Below are 17479 nucleotides of genomic sequence, written 5' to 3'. Positions count from 1 at the left end.
GTTTCGTAGCTTTTTGCCCCATTTTGTTTTCCTGTTTATTTAAATGAATAATTTGCACACAACTTTTGTTCAAGCTCAGATTTTTAGCACTTAAAATCAGTGATGTGTGCCATGATTACTTCAGTGTTTGTGTGATTTGGGGTGCAAAACAAGCCACTGTTACACAATTTGGCTATTTTCTGTACCAAGCACAGGAACAGGGGACACAATGAGAGTCTAGTCATCTCAGCGAAGACGTAGTTCATCTCTCCATCCACGGTCTGTGCTTAAAGCAGTTTGAAACTTTGCAAATTTAACTAAAGCTCTCAACAGACTGTGAACAAACGACATCTGTGGCTGCACGTCCAAAATATCTTTGCACCGTGTTGAGAGACATTCACTGAAGGTGAGCTAAAGCCAAGCTGTACTTTCAAGTAATACCAGTTTGTTCCACAAGATGGTGCAGTGATTAAGGCAAAAGAAAACACATTATGCAGAAGTCTTGAGCCCAATTTTGAAATATTTGGTTAAAAACATCATCAGTAAGTACAGAGGAGGTCAGGAGAGAACTACAACAGTGAGTGTCTACAGCCTTCTGTAAAGCACGGTGGAGGCTCTGTCATTCCATTCAACCACTGGTGATGGAGATCTTGTCAAAAATGAGCATCAAATAATTTTGAGCCAGCATCGAATTGCAAAAGACTTTATATTACTGCATGGCAACAGTTCCAAACACACTGTCAAAGCAGTAAAAACATACCTGGAACGCAAAACATACAATGAAACACTACCAGTCATGGATTGGCATGGAAAAGCCCAGTGTCATGATCCTGGGTCCGTTTGACCCAGCGTTTTGTGTTTTTCTATTTAGTGTGATTTTTGGTTCTGTTCTTCCTCTGTTTAGTGTTTACTCTGTTCGGCCAGTGTGTGTCTTTGTATGTGTAGTTCCTGTTTTATTGTGAAGGTCTGTGTCTTATGTCAGTGTGTTCTGTTTACGTTTTCCCCTGCCTCGTCAGTTGTGATGTCTTCCAGGTGTGTTCCCCTCCTGTTTCCCTTCCCCTGATTCCTGGCGTGTATATTTATAGTGTGTGTTACCTCGTCCTCGTTGCTGGTTCGTCTGTGTTGTTTCCCCTCGGTCTCCCTGCGTCTCTCCATGTGTGATTTCCCCGGACCTCCCTGCATCTTCGTTTCTGGTTTGTTTTGTTAGTTTTACCCAGTTTAGGTTTTCCTGTTCATGTCACCTGCCATTTCTGTTGATTTGCACTCCTGTCAATAAATATTCACCTGCACCTGAGCTGCTGCTTCTGGTCCTAAATAATTCCCACATCGGCTTGCACCCGCAAACCGTGACAGCACGAACCAGCCAGCATGGACCCAGCAGCTTGCGACCCTTCGGAGGAGCTAAGGGATGACATCATTTTCTCCGTTGAGAATCTTCTCAGCCTGTGGTTGGAACATCCCCCGGAGGAGCTTCGTCGCGCTTTGGAAACACGCCTACAGCGGCTCTTCTCTGGTCTTCCGTGGCTGTTTGGCTCGCTCTCTCCGACCATTCAGGCCTTCCTTCAGCACACACCTCACCTGCTCTCTGCCACTCCTGCCTCGCTGCCCGACTCGCCGGATGTGATCTTGCCTGGCCCGTCGGAGCCGTCGGCGGGGAGGAAATGTCGATCGCGCCGCCGGCGCACCACCCCACAGCCGGACATTCAAACTTTTAATTCGCCGGCTGTGGTGAGTGAGGACTCTTTTTCGGACTGTGTGACTGTTCATTCTGGGGCTGTCTTCTGTGCGGCAGATGATTATGTGAGCAGCTCATCGCCTGCTCAGCAGCCGCTCTCAGCTCAGTTTTCTGGTGTCACTCCACCGCTGCTTTCAGAAGTCAGGCCCTGCAGGAGGAGCAAGCAGCGGCGAAAGAAGGATTATGTGGTGGAAGACGCTGGGCTTACTCCGCTGCAATTCTTTGCTTTGTTTTTGGGACTTCCAAGTTCGGAGCTACACAAACTTCCCACCTCCTCGTCCCAGCCTCGCTCCACCACTCCTCCCCAGCCTCCAGTAGCTCAGTTAGCTGCCCCGCAGCCGCTCTCAGCTCAGTTAGCTGCCCCGCAGCCGCCTCCAGTGCTCCCAGCTTCACCCTCAGTGCAGCCTCCAGCGCTCCCAGCTTCACCCTCAGTGCAGCCTCCAGCGCTCCCAGCTTCACCCTCAGTGCAGCCTCCAGTGCTCCCAGCTTCACCCCCAGTGCAGCCTCCAGTGCTCCCAGCTTCACCCCCAGTGCAGCCTCCAGTGCTCCCAGCTTCACCCCAGTGCAGCCTCCAGTGCTCCCAGCTTCACCCCCAGTGCAGCCTCCAGTGCTCCCAGCTTCACCCCCAGTGCCGCCTCCAGTGCTCCCAGCTTCACCCCCAGTGCAGCCTCCAGTGCTCCCAGCTTCACCCCCAGTGCCGCCTCCAGTGCTCCCAGCTTCACCCCCAGTGCCGCCTCCAGTGCTCCCAGCTTCACCCCCAGTGCCGCCTCCAGTGTCACCCCCAGTGCCGCCTCCAGTGCTCCCAGCTTCACCCCCAGTGCCGCCTCCAGTGCTCCCAGCTTCACCCCCAGTGCCGCCTCCAGTGCTCCCAGCTTCACCCCCAGTGCCGCCTGTAGTCCAGGCCCCAGTGCCGCCTGTAGTCCAGGCCCCAGTGCCGCCTGTAGTCCAGGCCCCAGTGCCTCCAGTGTCACCGTTACTTGCAGTTCAGGTTCCAGTATTACCAGAGTCACCCGTTCACTCCATGCAGGGAGAAGGCTTTATGTCTACGCAGTGTACTTTTCAGGGTTTAGCCGCCGTTGGCACAGTTAGCCACTCCAGGGCTTCCCCAGAGGCTGGGTCTTGGTCCCCAGCCGATTCTGGACCCCTGAGGATTGAGCAGCCCCCTGGGAACCACTTCATGTCAGCGTTGCCTGGGCAGAGCCAGTGCTCAGTGCATTGTCAGTCGCCACTGTGTCAACTAGTGGCCTCCATGACTGCTGGCTTGGTCATGGCTTCTGCTGGAGGGTCTGAGGGACCGCTCCGGCCTTCGTCTCATGTCTCCGCTGGAGGGTCCGAGGGACCGCTCCGGCCTTCGTCTCGTGTCTCCGCTGGAGGGTCCGAGGGACCGCTCCGGTTTTCGTCGTCAGTCTTCGCTGGAGGATCCAAGGGACCCGTCCAGCCTGCAGCGCCTCCGGCTCCCACGCCGCCGCCGCCAGCTGCAGCGCCTCCGCCTCCGGCTCCCACGCCGCCGCCGCCAGCTGCAGCGCCTCCGTCTCCGGCTCCCACGCCGCCGCCGCCAGCTGCAGCGCCTCCGTCTCCGGCTCCCACGCCGCCGCCGCCAGCTGCAGCGCCTCCGTCTCCGTCTTCCACGCCGCCGCCAGCTGCAGCCTCACCGTCTACGTCGTCGCCTGCAGCGCCTCCGTCTCCGGCTTCCACGCCGTCACCTGCAGCCTCTTGGTCCACGCCAGCTGCAGCCTCATCAGCTACGCCTGCTGCAGCCTCCGGGTCTTCACCCTCGCCTGCAGCAGCCTCCGAATCTTCAGCGTCGTCTGGTCCAGCCTCCGAGTCTTCAGCGTCGTCTGGTCCAGCCTCAGAGTCTTCAGCGTCGTCTGGTCCAGCCTCCGTGTCTTCAGCCCCGTCTGGTCCAGCCTCCGTGTCTTCGCCTTCAGCTAACCGGCCACTTTCCAGGCCACTGGCCAGGCGCCATCACCGTCGTGGGCGGCCCCCAGACTCCCTTCGCCTGAGTCGCCACCGTTGCCTTCCGCACAGTCGGCCTCCGGACCAGCTCCATCACCTCGTTCGCCTACGACGACGCCATTGCCGTCCTCACGGTCGGCCCCCTGAACTGCTTCCACGTGGCCGCCGCTGCCTTCCGCACGGCCGGCCTCCTGAACTGTTTGGGCTCCGGTGCTGTCGGCCCCCTGGCCGACCCCCTGAACTACTTCCACGTGGCCGCCGCTGCCTTCCGCACGGCCGGCCTCCTGAACTGTTTGGGCTCCGGTGCTGTCGGCCCCCTGGCCGACCCCCTGAACTGTTTCCACGTTGCCGTCCTCACGGCCGGCCCCCTGAGCTGTTCTGCTTTGGACTTTTGTTTTCTTGTGCTCTGGGGTGTTTCTTTTCTTTTGGTTTTGGGACTCGTGTTTTGTTTATTGCTGTCTCGTGCACCTGTTTTGTTTTGCTTGCACCCGCAAACCGTGACACCCAGACCTCAACATTTATAATCATCATTGATTATAAAACTAATTGCAATGAGTTTCCTCCTGCAGACAGTTTTCCTGTCTGTTCTTGCGATGATGTATTATGTTCAGTTCATGCCAGACACAAAGCAAAATCTGTCCCTGAAGTCTTTTTAGAACCCACATGTGTTTGTCAGCAGGTGAAGCAACCTTAGCTGGACTCAAGGAACTGTAACATATTCTCAGGATTTAATAAGAGGTCTGATGAGTTTGCTCGCTCTTCTCCAACCCCTCTCCTTTTATGTTCTGTCTCTATGTAGATGAAAAGTAAAGCAGAATCAAAGAATTTAGCAGGCATCTTACAGGCCTTTGCAACACAGTGATGAGCTAATTTTTTTTTGTTGTCAAAGTTGAGATTTTTGAAGTATTTGCTCGCTGCAGATTTAAGTCCACTCTTGTCTTTTAACAGACTTTTGCAGGTGTTATACTTCTTGCATCTGCACAAAAGTTCCCCTTGGATCCAAATGATATAAAATTTCACCATAAAAATGAATGAACGTAAGGCTCAGAGCAAATGTCACCTGCTCTCTTTCCCACCAGCACAAAGCACAATTATACCTGTTTACAGCTGCAGGTCCCACAGAAGTAGGTGCGCATTAGTGCAGTGTCTGCATGGAAGCAACTCTACGGCCACAAACAACCTGAAGGCACATGAAAATACACATACAGCCTTTGATGGTGAAATTTTTATTATTCTGAGCCAAGCAGACTTTTATGCGAAGAATATAGAAGTCCAATGTTATGATGCGTGCTCAATAATCCAAGTAAGAAAATGCCAGAAAGTCGATTCTGTTCATCTTGATGCGGCGTTTTCAGCCTCCAGGGTGCCTGTAATCAAACTGTTCTTCATGTTTGGTCTGAACACACTTCTAAAGCTCTGTGATGAGACTCCAGTGACAAAGTTACTTGGCTGGAATTATAAAGGACTTGGTCAGTTGAAGGTAATTAGCTTACTAACTTATTAACATCAACTAGGCTTTATGTTTTTTTTTATATGAGAACCTTTATAAATGATCACACAGTTAACTGAATTTATGTATTTTTTTCTATATTTTCTTCTTTCTTGCATATTAGGACCCCTCAGATTCCTCTTGTGGCTCATTGGAGGGGCATGATTCATAGTTTGGGTACACTGGACTATTATTGTGGTTAAGTGGTTTAATGTCACCCAGATACCTCTGCAACATGCTACATGAACTCTGATCAGTAAGCATTTTTATTTTGATTAAATATCACAAGTCATAAAATGCCAGCAGCAGTCATGAGTGCTTTTATTTTGACACAGTACTTCAAACAACAGGTTTAAATGCAGTTTTCTTTTCGCTAAGTTCTTATTCACTGTCTTATTCTTTGCATTTTATGCAATTTTGATGTATTCCTCCCCCCAGAAAAGCCCTCAGTTTGACCACTCTGACAGCACTTTGATTTTGATGAGTCAGGAAATGAGTTTGGTTTGGTTTCACTTTGCTTTCTGACATTACAGTTGGCTGCAGCAAGCTTAGCGTCACCACTTTTGCTGACTGTTGCGCCATTTGTTGCCAAACAGCGGTTTTACGCATAAACTTTGGTTTCAGTGGACAAAGCTCATGCGCTTTTTTCTTTGTGGCTTTAAGAAAATGTGTCGAAGACAAGGCAGCCACAGACAGAAAGCAGTTATTGTTTCTCTCAGAAGGATCATAATCAGTGCATCCATGCAGGAGAGCTTGACGATTATGAGCCAGCTGTGTGTGCTCGTGTTTCAGTTCTTTTCTCTATTACTGGAGTGCCTGTGTTGGCTGTGAGTTTCTTAGAAATCATTAACAATAAAGGGCAGTCCACAACTTTCCATATTTTTAAGTGACTGATTACCATATATTTCCATGCATAGTAGTGATATATGTGTGGGGGTTAGAAATGTATGTTTCTGTAACATTGCATGCTTTGATTTCAGGTTCAGGTGTCTTTAGTTGAACACAAAGGTAGATTTGGTCTGCAGCAGAGGGTCATCCATCTACACACACACATATTTTCAGTAAGATAAACATGATACAATAGACTGAAAACACATAAATAAATAAAATAATAGAGAGGCCACATAGCATTATGCTGCACAGCTATGATTTGTTTATTTGACTGATCGCTGCTGGAACAAAACTCTATTTAAGGTTTGTTGTTCTCTACTTTGGGACCACAAAACTTTATCCAAAAGGAAGAAAGTGAAACTCACCATGCAAAGAATGGCAGCCAACCGCCGTAGCTGTCAGGGGTGCTGGGTTCAGCTGTGGCTCTTCAATTTTATTGTAATTTCTCCTGTTTTGTCATGGCTAACAGACCTAAACTACTGGAAAACATCTGGAAAACAAGGAAGAGGCTCTGTCAAGGTTTGGGGCTGGATTTCAGACAGTGCTGTTGGACATCTCGTCAGAATTGATGGAATTATGAATACGGAAAAGTACTGTCAGATTTTGATCTACCGTGGATCTGGAAAGCTTCTGAGTGGCATCGACTCTATTTTTCTGCATTGACTGGCATCCCCAGAGCCCAGACCTCAACATTATTGAAGCAGTGTGGGATCATTTTGACAGAGAACAGAACAAAAGGCAGCCAATATACAAAGAAGAGCTTTTAATGTCTTTCAAGAAGCCTGGAGAACTATTCCTGAACACTACGTGACTATCAGAGTTCAGACTGTGCTGAAGAATAAAGGTGGACATATCAAATATTGACTTTAAAGCTTGTTAGAATTGTAAAAACTCTGTTTTTGCATTAAGAAATTTATTCTATGTATTTTTGCAGATGTTTCAATGAATCGCTGAACTTTCCTAGCAAAATATGAAGAAATGAGGGAAATGAGAGATTGCTCAAGACTTTGCAGAGTACTGTACAACAAGTATCTTAAAACATCACAATCCAGGCACTAAAGATAGGTTTGTAAAAGTACTGAAAGACCTTTATTTATCACGTGCTTGCAGAGGTACAAAGAGCTTCTTGATAGCCTCACTCACCATGCGTGTGCAGCACTAATCACATGCACCATTTTCTTCAGCCTCTAGGGGCAGTGGTGAGCACAGCATTTTTCTAGCCTTTCAGGAAGCACATAGCCCTCTGATAGGCTGTTTATTTTAACATACAGTAGCCTGAAGCTTAACATGCGTGTAACAGCCTATCGTAGGGCTTTGTACTTCCCGGGTGAAGTACTTACTTTAACCTCAAACGACCCTAGTTTGTGATTTTAGTAAGTAACTGGCTCGGTCCCTTAAAGGTTGAAAAGCATTTTTAGATCAAACAGTCAGCTCTTCCTGATGAATTAAAGCCTCGCTTTAAAAGTGACTTACAAATGATCTATAACGCAATACTAAATGGTTTACACACAGTTATTAAAGTGACTAATTAAAATGTCTATAAGACAGTGATTACAGTAATTACCACAAAACGCAGACTTACTTTTTGGGCTTCCTGGGTTTTTTTTTTAAAGAGTAAGTAATTTTAACCTTGTTTAACCTTCAAGTTTTTATGCAACTGAAACCACGAAACAAGTTTATCTGCAATGAAACCGCAAACAACACACAGACGCTGATATCTCAGACATCAGTCACTGCTCACTTGTTGTCTAAGATGTTTACAGGATCTTAAAGGATGTGGTGGCACAAACAGTTTATGAAGGGAGGAAAACAAATGCAGAGAAAAAAGCTTTTGTATAAAGGCCAAATGCAAGATGCAAGTCTTTCCTGTAAAATCATATTTTATTTTAGAATCTTACAGCTACAATTATTTAAACCAGATGAGTTTAAAAAATTTGTAGTGTGATGTAAATCCTTTACTAAAAGTTTTGACATAGATTTATAAATCATAAATAGTTCTGATTAAATATATGAAATCCAAGTTTAATGATCTGGTCAGAGTTTGTATTTTACATGAACAAGGTTGTCATTGTCGTCCATAAACGAGTAGCTTTTATGTTGAAAGGTCTGAAACGGAAGTTAAATCAGAGCTAAACGCGCAAGTTTCACGCAGATAAATAAGACACAATTTTGGAAGAAAATCATATCAAACTGAGGTTAAAGGTTGTTTTATATTTAAAAAGTATATATTAATATATTAAACGATAAAGTGTTTGCAAATAGAAAGATACAGAGCAGCTTATTTGACTCCTTTGTGCAATCATGAAATATAAATGTGGAGCAAACAGGAAACAACATTTGTTTGTTTGTTTGTTTGTTTTTTAACTTCTCAAAAACATAAATGATGATGATCCAGAGCAGGAGGATCCAAGAGCAGACCCAGGGAGAGGTTCCAAGTATAAGTGATTAATTTGCAGACTGTAAGTACAACAGTAAGTAAGGCTGTGGAGAGCAGTCAGCCAGGTTAGTTACTTCTGGCAAGAGTCTATTCTTCCTGACAAGGGTGGTGGTGGTGGTGGGGGCAGTCGGTATACCAGCTCTGGTAAACAGAACCAAGTGAAAATCATTAAAATGTTTAATCAGTAACCAATGAAATGGTTTATGCTTCTTAATGTGCAAATGTTTTTCGTCAAAGTGCTGAATGGACTAGATAGATAAAGTGTTTCTGAATGTTCTCATGTTGCAGAACTTGAGCCAGCTTTCTTTACAGCAACACTCTGCTTTTCATTTTATTTCTAACAGAGCCCTTTGCGTCTGCAGCGCTCTGCTGCTCCAATGCAGAGGGTTCATTAAAATGAATGAGGAGGAGGCCATGCTTCTACATGCAGTGCTTGTGTCTTTTGGAACAAAGTGATAAGGTGGCCTTCAGCTGCCTGATATTCAGGCTGTGTGCCAAAGTGTAGCTTTAATGCCTTCATTATTTTATTGCAATTCTACTTTTAATTATTTAAAGGGTTAATTGATTGTTGTTGTATTGATTGTATTGTAATCTGAATGTGTGCTTTTTACGGTATCTGTGCATGCCAGGTGTGCTGTGTTTGGCTTTGGGAGACTGCACACTCTGGTAAACAAACTCTAGTTTAAGGTGCAACAGGCAGAAATCTATTCAAACCACATCCATCCCACTCTCCCAGGTGAAACACCACCGCTATAAATCCGTCTTATCTGAGCTTTTTCCTCTAATATTCTTTATGCTACTGGATTCTGCTCCACAGAGTCTCCTGTCATGGATAAATCCTCTAAAGCCTAAAAGCTCACAAGAGGTGCAGGAGTCTAGTTCTCTTTCAGACCACTCGAACAAAAATGAGCTGAAATACTATTAAGGATTTTACTCGAGCAACCACACCTGAGCTGATAATAGAGCTGAAACATGGATGGAGTAAAAGATGGACATAGCCTCCAGCTCTAAAAAAAAAAAAGCCAGAACGGAAGTGAATTAAACATGCATTCTTTTTAACGGCCAGCAGCAGGCCACTCATCTGGTTGCAAAAATGAGAAGTTATATTCAGTAAAGCACAAAGTTCATTATGTTCCTTTGGGTCATTCTACGAGTCAGAAAGAAGGATTATGGAGGGTGGGCTCAACAGTGGTAAAAACTCAAGATCTCTGTCTAAATAAATAAATCTGGGTAAATTCCCAGATGATTAAACATGCAACTATTTTGCTGTTAATACCTGAAATTAGTAAAGAAAATCAACAGCCTATTTATGCAAGATAATTCATAATTTTATTATGGTTGGGTCTGATTATTGGGGGGGTCGTAACCCCCCTAACCCCCTGGAAATTACGCCCCTGATTCCTCCTATTCTTAGAACCTTCGTGCAACAGCATATGAACTCTGATCTCCTTTAGATGTGCCTCATCGTGCAGACTTCCTATAGGACCTGGTTATGTGTTCTTAAATTAGTTCATGTTTAATCAGATTAAACCTGGGGCCAAACCATTCTTCATTAGATCAATATGTACATAATCCATGAAAATAGGGAGAGACAGGAATAGCGTGGATGGGAACTCTGGTCGTCTTAGTGCTCTTAATCCAGCCAAGCTTGTGGCAGTATCCTGTTTGGATGACCTCTAACCATAAAGCTTTGTGTATAGATGCAGCACACTTTGAATAAAACAGGGGATGCATTTAAACACATCCACCAAACCCCATGTTGCATCCAAATATATATAACTTTTTCTAGCTGCAAGTGCAGATTAAAACTGTACTATACGTCTTTTATTTTGTAAACCACACTCTGACCAGTATCAAATATGTCGTGGACCCTGGGTTTTGTGCCCAAGGTTTGAGTTTTTGTGTTGATATTTGGGTTCTAGGTTGGGTTCTAATAGCTGTTTTTTTCTAGTCCAGTCTGGTTTCCTGTGTTCATGGTATTAATTGAGTTCTTTTGAGGTTTATACATTTTTTTATGAAGCAGATATTTTCTGGTTGTTGTTTTATTTTCTATGATTAATGATTCTGAAGTCTCAGTTCGTCCTCCTCGCTGGTGTTCTCCTGTTTTATTTTGATAGTCATTTTTCTCTTGTATTTGTTTTACTTTTGTCTTTTATATAATTAGTTTGAGGTGGTGGCTGTGTAATGTAGAGGTGTACAGATTTGTCTAACAAGTGAAAGCTTGCAGGAGAAGACACACATCCCTATAGGGTTGCATCAGGAAAGGCAACTGCCTTGAAAATCTGCCAAATCAAAACATACAGTGTTACCACCTGTGGAGAATCCTCGTGCCAAGGGGAAGCAGCTGAAAGCAGCATCTTCTATCTCCTTAATTAGTTTTAGCTGTGCCTATATAACCCAGCTGTATTCACTTCTCTTGTTACCTCTCGTGTAGTTAAAGGCTCAGTTGGTTAGTGATCTGTGTCAAAGTTAAAAGAAGATGAAGATGACGATGACAATGACAATGACAATGACAATGATAATGATGAAGATCTTTGTCAAAGTGCCTTGGCAATGTAGAGTGGAGTCTGTCCTTTTGTGTTTGGGACTCTGATCCCTCTGGTTGCATTTTGTTGTTGTTGTTCATTTTTGTCTGTCTGTGAGTCCTGTGTTTGGGTCATTTTGCCAGAAGCTGTGAAATGTAAAGATTTTTAAAACAACATAAAAATACATTTCTTCTTATGTAGGCTATATGGGTCAAACATGTTAAATCCTGGTGATGAGAGGAATGTGATTAAAGCCTGCCTGGAGTAAAGGGAGTGACGTTTTCCTCCCAAAATATGACTATGTATAACTAAATATGACTAGTGCCTCCAAGTGGTGTAGTAGTTAACACATTTGCTTAGCAAGCAGCAGGTTTGATTCCAGCAGGATGTAGAAATCCCTTTTGGAGTTGTGTCAGGAAGGGTATCTGGCCTAAAACTCTTGTGGCAAGGGGACAGTCAAAAGAAGCTTTCTCTAGTCAGGCTGGTGATCTGTCTCCCTGCCTCTCACTCTGTGGCAGATACGATAAGCTCCAGCCCCACTACAACCATGATAAAAATAAGCAGCAGAGAATGGATAGAGTTCAGTATGAAAATTAAAAAAAAAAAAAAACAATGTAGAAGTTACAGTATGGGACTAGAACAATAATAAAATAAGGTACAAATATCATTATTTGGAAAACATTTATTTTTAGTATTGATCTAATTTATCAGTCGTATGTATGTATAATTATTTTGTGTTTAGTGTGAATGCACCATAGCTAGGACGTCCAAGTGACATTAAGGAAGTACGTCTGCATCACTTTGTAGCTGATGGGCGGTAGGTTCCTAATGGACATTCAAAGCTCCAATTGCCTCAGCTGATTGCTTTTATGCTTCTATGTGGTAGCTTCTTACGTGGATGCTGCTTTATGTCCACAATATTGCCACAACTTTGATTGTTGAACACCAGGAAAAGGCTAAAATTGGTTCTTTTTTAACTTAATTTGATTATTTGCTGCCATTTATATGTATTTAAAAAAGGCATTTTGCATAGGACTTCTACTGAATTAATGAAACCTCCACACCTATGTCAAATTTATATGGTCTACCAAACTTAATGTAATTTTCTTTGGGGCTCCCTTGTGCCACCTCTTGTAAACGCCCCTGATGTCAGCGTGGTGGAGGTGTTTTATTTTGAAGGAGTTGACAGGAAGCGTGACGGCTGATTGGTCGACGCTGTGTGCGGGACGGTCGCTGTAGCGCATTCCAATGTGAGCAGAGATGTAACCGCTGTGCGGACTTTATGTTTCCCAGCCGTGTTCAGCCGCAATTTCAAGGAATAAAATGTCCAACTTGAAGGAGGCCAGCACTTGTCCTGACGGCTACAGGGCTTTAAGCGCGAGTGAGCTGAGGGAGCTTTTACAAAACGACGACAAAATGGACCAAATCATTCGCCTCAATGAGAAGGTAGGGATCCTCCGTGCTCCCCCAAGAACCAAAGTGCCGAGAGGAATTTGCTCTGTGTTGGCGCTTCGTTAGCTGTACCTCCTGTTTTTTTAGCACAGTTTTTTGGGTTTGTTTGTGATCATTGCTGATTATTCTGCTGTTTGTGGTCCTCATATTTGATGTGCGGTGTGTGAAACAACCCAGCTTTCAGTGCACGGCTCATCGATTGTCTGCGTGGCGAGCGGTCGGATTTCCAATTCGTTCTCATTAAACCCCGCACTATTAATATTTGCGGTGAATGATTAATTACTGAAGCGAATGTAAAACTCTGGGATATCTCTGTGTTTGGTTCGTACAAGTGGTTTATTTCAGTCTGTAAACCTTCTCACTGGACAGGAAGCTTCGTATCGTGGTCTTGAAGCCCCCCCACATACGCGCCGTTATGTGGCTTGAGTCCTCGCTCCGAATTCCCTTTTAGAAATCTCGCATTGCAGATTTTTTCATTTGCATGTGGGGTTAAACTCGAAGTGGAAGATGACTTTGAGAGGAAAATTAAAGTAATTACCTGCTGTTTAGTTCGGCGATATTTGAATGTACATAACGTTACACATCCGAGTAAAATTCCCACTTTTAAAACTGGATATGCTTAATCTTTTCGCTCAAGAGACACAACTGCAAGTTAAGCGGCAGTACTTCATTAAAGAGTTGTGTTACTGCAGTAAACTGCATCTTGTTGTATTGCATTCAAGCCGAATTGAGGAGTGGTAGCCAATCTTTAGAAAACGCCCGAGGTCGTGTTTGTAGGTTTCTGTAAATTTGCGTGGAACCGTGGTAAATATAAATTGGACATTTTCTAAGGGGAGTTACCACTCTGCACTTTAGAGAGGCGCATTTCCAGGGGGGCTGCATGGTGATTTTTGTGGTGTCAAGCGACACCACATCTCTCTCTCTCTCTCTCTCTGTCTCTCTCTGTCTCTCTCTCTCTTTCTCACACACAGACACACACGCTCATACTCATCTTTCCATCAGAGTTATGGTAAACCTCATGTACACCTAGCTAGCGCGTCTTATCTTACCCAAGCTTTCAAGAAATCCGCATATTCAACACAGTTTCGCACCACTTCCTGAAATACTCATGACCTGTAATGTATTGACCTGTGTTTCTGAACATGCATTTTCCAACATTATCTTTTCAGGACATTTGGTCAGTCTGGTATGCAATGATTTGTGTCCATCTACATGACATTAACATTTTCCCCTAAAGGTCAAAAAAGTCCACACTCGGAGGCTGGGTGGTTTGGTTGGTTTAGTGAATCATTTACAGCTCACATCAGAGATTACCATTTGAGTCCCACATGTCAGAGTTTAACACTATTAATATATGGAAAAATGAAATGAATTATCAAATAAAACATGCGTTTAATTCTCACTGAAAACTACTCTGTAAGGGTTAAAGACTTAAATAAAAATAAACTCTGTAGTTGTTACGGACAGCTAAAACTGCTGTTACACTCCTTTGAAGTCCACTGCCTGGGGCGCATGCTTATTTGGTGCATTGTAATGTGAATTCACCATGGACAAGTCCCAAACACAGTTACCCTCTGATGACAAAATTTTCATTGCTCTGACCCAAGCCAACCATTTGATGATTCACATGGCTATTAAAGCTTCTTGGTTAGGTTCAGGGACTAAAAAAATTCCTCTGTTCAATTTAGGCAGTACACACTAGAGAGGTTTAGGATATCAAACCATCTAAGTTTAGAGATGACCAAACTGCTCATTTTAGTGTAGAATATAAAAGAAACTTTGGCTTTTAACGCCTAAACACACCTATCTCTTAGGTTTAACAGACTAAATACTACTCCTAGAGCTGGTCCCAAGCCCGGATAAATGGATAGGGTTACATCAGAAAGGGCATCTGGAGTACGATTTTTGCCAAATCAAACATGCAGATTGTCAAAAATTAGATTTCTGTACCGGATTGGGTTAACAACCATCGGTGCTGCTGTCCAACAGGGTGCCGGTGGAAGCTGTTACTGTTGGCTGAAGACAAAGGAAGAGGAAACGGGGAAGCTGTGTTAGAAGGCAGCGAGAGAGATGGGGGTGAAAGTGGGGCTTTAAAGGGAAAGAGCTGGCTCATGTGATGAAAGGTAGGTAGATTAGGTGTAGGTGCAGGGGACCAGGTGTAAGGAAAAGCAAGGTCTGGAGACTTGGTGGCGGAAGGCAGCTTGGTTTGTTTTAGGGATTAAACACTAATCAGTTAAGTTTAGAAAAAGAGCATTGGTTGGGTTAAAGCCAGTGGTTGCCATGGAGAGTGTGCATCCATAGCCTGGTTGTTTGGGGTTTTTGTGTGTTTTTCTGTGAGATCAGGCTGATACATTAGGATCTAATGAATCAGACACTTGCAGACAGAGCTACACCAGTTGTAACCAGATGTCTTTTTCTTGGGCCCCATTCGGATGAGTTTTGCCTCGGGGTTGCTCAAACAGAAAAGGCTCTCAGTTGGGATTCAGCAGCTATAGAATTGCAGTGCTTTTTCACAGCCACGGGTGGAGTAACAACAACAGCGTGTTCACTGAAACGTAACCATTGTGGATTAGTCATCCTCAAACACTGCAAGTGTGCTTAAATCGATGGAGCTAAATAATTAAGAAATGCAATTATTCTGCATTTTGTTTGCAAACCTCTGGACTGTAGCAGCATAAAATGCAGTATTACTGAGACAGGAGAAGCTCGAGAGTCACATCATTAGAAACGACCCTGGCTCTGTGTCGTAGATATAATTAAAACCTGGAGTTTTGAGCAAGTTGGTATACTGAAACCAAACTCGTGCCAACAGGTCTTATTTCTGATGTGCTGTTAGACAGTTTGACATGGGGGGGCTCTATGAGAGCAGGGTCACTTTGGGAGCAGCCTCAAGTGGCCATTAGAGGAACTGCCGCTTGGGGTAATTTTTGCGGTTGGCTTAGGTTTTAATCTCTGAACGTTGCTGCTTCACCGATGTATGGGATTAGTTAATAACAATAATAATAATAATACTAATGTGGAGCTTAAGTTGCTTGAAAAAAAATGAGCAGCTACCAGTCTGACTACCAGTCAGGTTGACATCTGAGAGCCATTTATTCCTCTTTTGTTCCTGCTTTTGTTTTGTTGTGATACGTGTTTGAATGCCAGCTGTGTAATGCATTACTTCAGGATGCTTAACAGTTTCTGACATCTTCAGCAGGTATTAGAGCACCGATGTTGGTAGGCTGAACAAGACCCATGTGTGTCCAGCTGTATGACATAAAGGAGAAACGACTGCAAAGATGTTTGGAGCGCACAACTTGTTGGCACATCAGAAATCGCTCACACGATGTGACAACAACACAGCAACCCACTGGAAAGCTGATAAAATGTCAAAACATAAACTGTAGCCTACACCTGCCGTAATCACTGCTTGCTGTTTCATTAACCCTTATCAGTGAGGAATGGTATCTAAATCACTCTTCAGACTAAATGTGGGCCAAAGGCGGTGTTTATGTGGAACCTGAGGGGTATACTACCAACACAGTTCAATAAAGCCAGGATTTCTTTGCTTTAGCTGCCTCTAGCTGGACTTCAGGCTCTGTCTACACTCACATAAAAAGGGGTGTGTCAGGCATCACGTGACTCTTCTTCCTCGGAAAATGATCCCTGCGAGAGATGTTATCAGATTGTGATGATGATGATGATGATGATGATGATAATGATGGTAAAATGGTGATTTTAAAAATCTGTAAAGAACATGAAAAATGCAACAGTGAAAAGTAACAACATTGCAAATGAGACAAGCTATTAATGCTGCAGAAGGTCATTAATCTGGTGATTTAGTGCCCAAAGTGATAAAATAAACAAAAAAATCAGGTTTTCTATGTTAATGCTGATTTTTATCAGTGCTGTTGTTTTATTTCTAAGATGACAGCTGCACATTAGAGCTCTGAAACTTTGGACTGGACACATTTAAGCAGTGAATGTTACTTTCTCATAGCCTAATAAAGGAGTCATGGAAATAGCTTTAGTTTCCTGGTAGATCAAAGTGAAATTAATTTGAATGATTAAACAGGTATTTTCACTATGTGTCTGTGTTCTTGTAGCTGCAGTTCAGAAGTGTAAAAGGGACCTGGCAGCAGATTAGAACCGACTATAAAGACTGTTTATACATTTTCTGCATCACCAAATTAACACAAGCACCATCCTGTGATAATGTTACGGAGTTTGCATTTTATCCAGCGTTTTTATTCAGGTACAATTTAGCAGCTTGCATATATAAAACATATTTGCCCAGCAGATTATCTGTATTACACTTAAAGCATGTTATAAATAAAAGAATCAGTAAAACAGTGACGCTTTCAGGTGGATCTAGACACATTTTAATGACACAGAACCTAAATAATCGGATCATTAAAAGAAAACAAACACAAATAATCAGTCTGACATTTTATTTTACTGCCATGCATCATCTGTTGGAGACTCAAAGTGTGAACCTGACCCAGTCTTTAGTGGTTAGTTCAGAGGAAACTGCTTAAACAAATTCTTTAGAGTCATATCTCAGTTGATGTAATATCTCAGCTGGTGTAAAGATTGTATAGAAGATTGTATAGAAACACATTTCAAGTCTGTCTTAGGTACACATTAATAAAGCTGCGGGGGGTAGTTTGATCTGTCCAAATAATAACATGTTAAAGGTTTGGCATTGAGTTTTTATGGTCCCATGCAAAGACTCAGAACATTTACAGCAGTTATTTTAGTTATGCATGAGAAATATTCACTTTAAACAAGAGGACACAGGATAAAAATGCCACGCAGTCCCACATGAAATGGGATACCTGACCACCCTATTTATAATCAGCTACACAACAAGCTACATGCTGTGTTGTATTTTCAGTTGCACTTCATTACTTCATGTTCGGATGTAGTTTTTTGGGGTCTGGAGATCTTTCCACTTTGCTGGGCTCTTTAATCTTGCAGACTGGTAAAAATGATCCTCGGGGGCGAAACCAGGTAGACAGACCTCACGTAAC

At 43.7% G+C, this 17479-nt stretch overlaps 1 protein-coding gene across 1 annotated transcript in view; it reads left to right on the top strand.

Moving 5' to 3' along the window:
• The first annotated feature begins 12192 nt into the window (after window positions 1-12192).
• Window positions 12193-17479, top strand: part of vps37d (VPS37D subunit of ESCRT-I) — a 51238-nt gene continuing 45951 nt past the window's right edge. Inside the window, exon 1 of the mRNA XM_005458259.4 lies at window positions 12193-12458. Within this exon, the coding sequence (XP_005458316.1) occupies window positions 12336-12458 (123 nt within the window). The 5' untranslated portion in view covers window positions 12193-12335. The remainder of the gene's footprint in view (window positions 12459-17479) is intronic.

The sequence above is a fragment of the Oreochromis niloticus genome, linkage group LG10 (genome assembly GCF_001858045.2).
Source record: "Oreochromis niloticus isolate F11D_XX linkage group LG10, O_niloticus_UMD_NMBU, whole genome shotgun sequence".
Taxonomy (NCBI): Eukaryota; Metazoa; Chordata; class Actinopteri; order Cichliformes; family Cichlidae; genus Oreochromis; species Oreochromis niloticus.
Note: the sequence above shows the minus strand (reverse complement) of the source record. Positions and strands in the feature narration are given on the sequence as shown.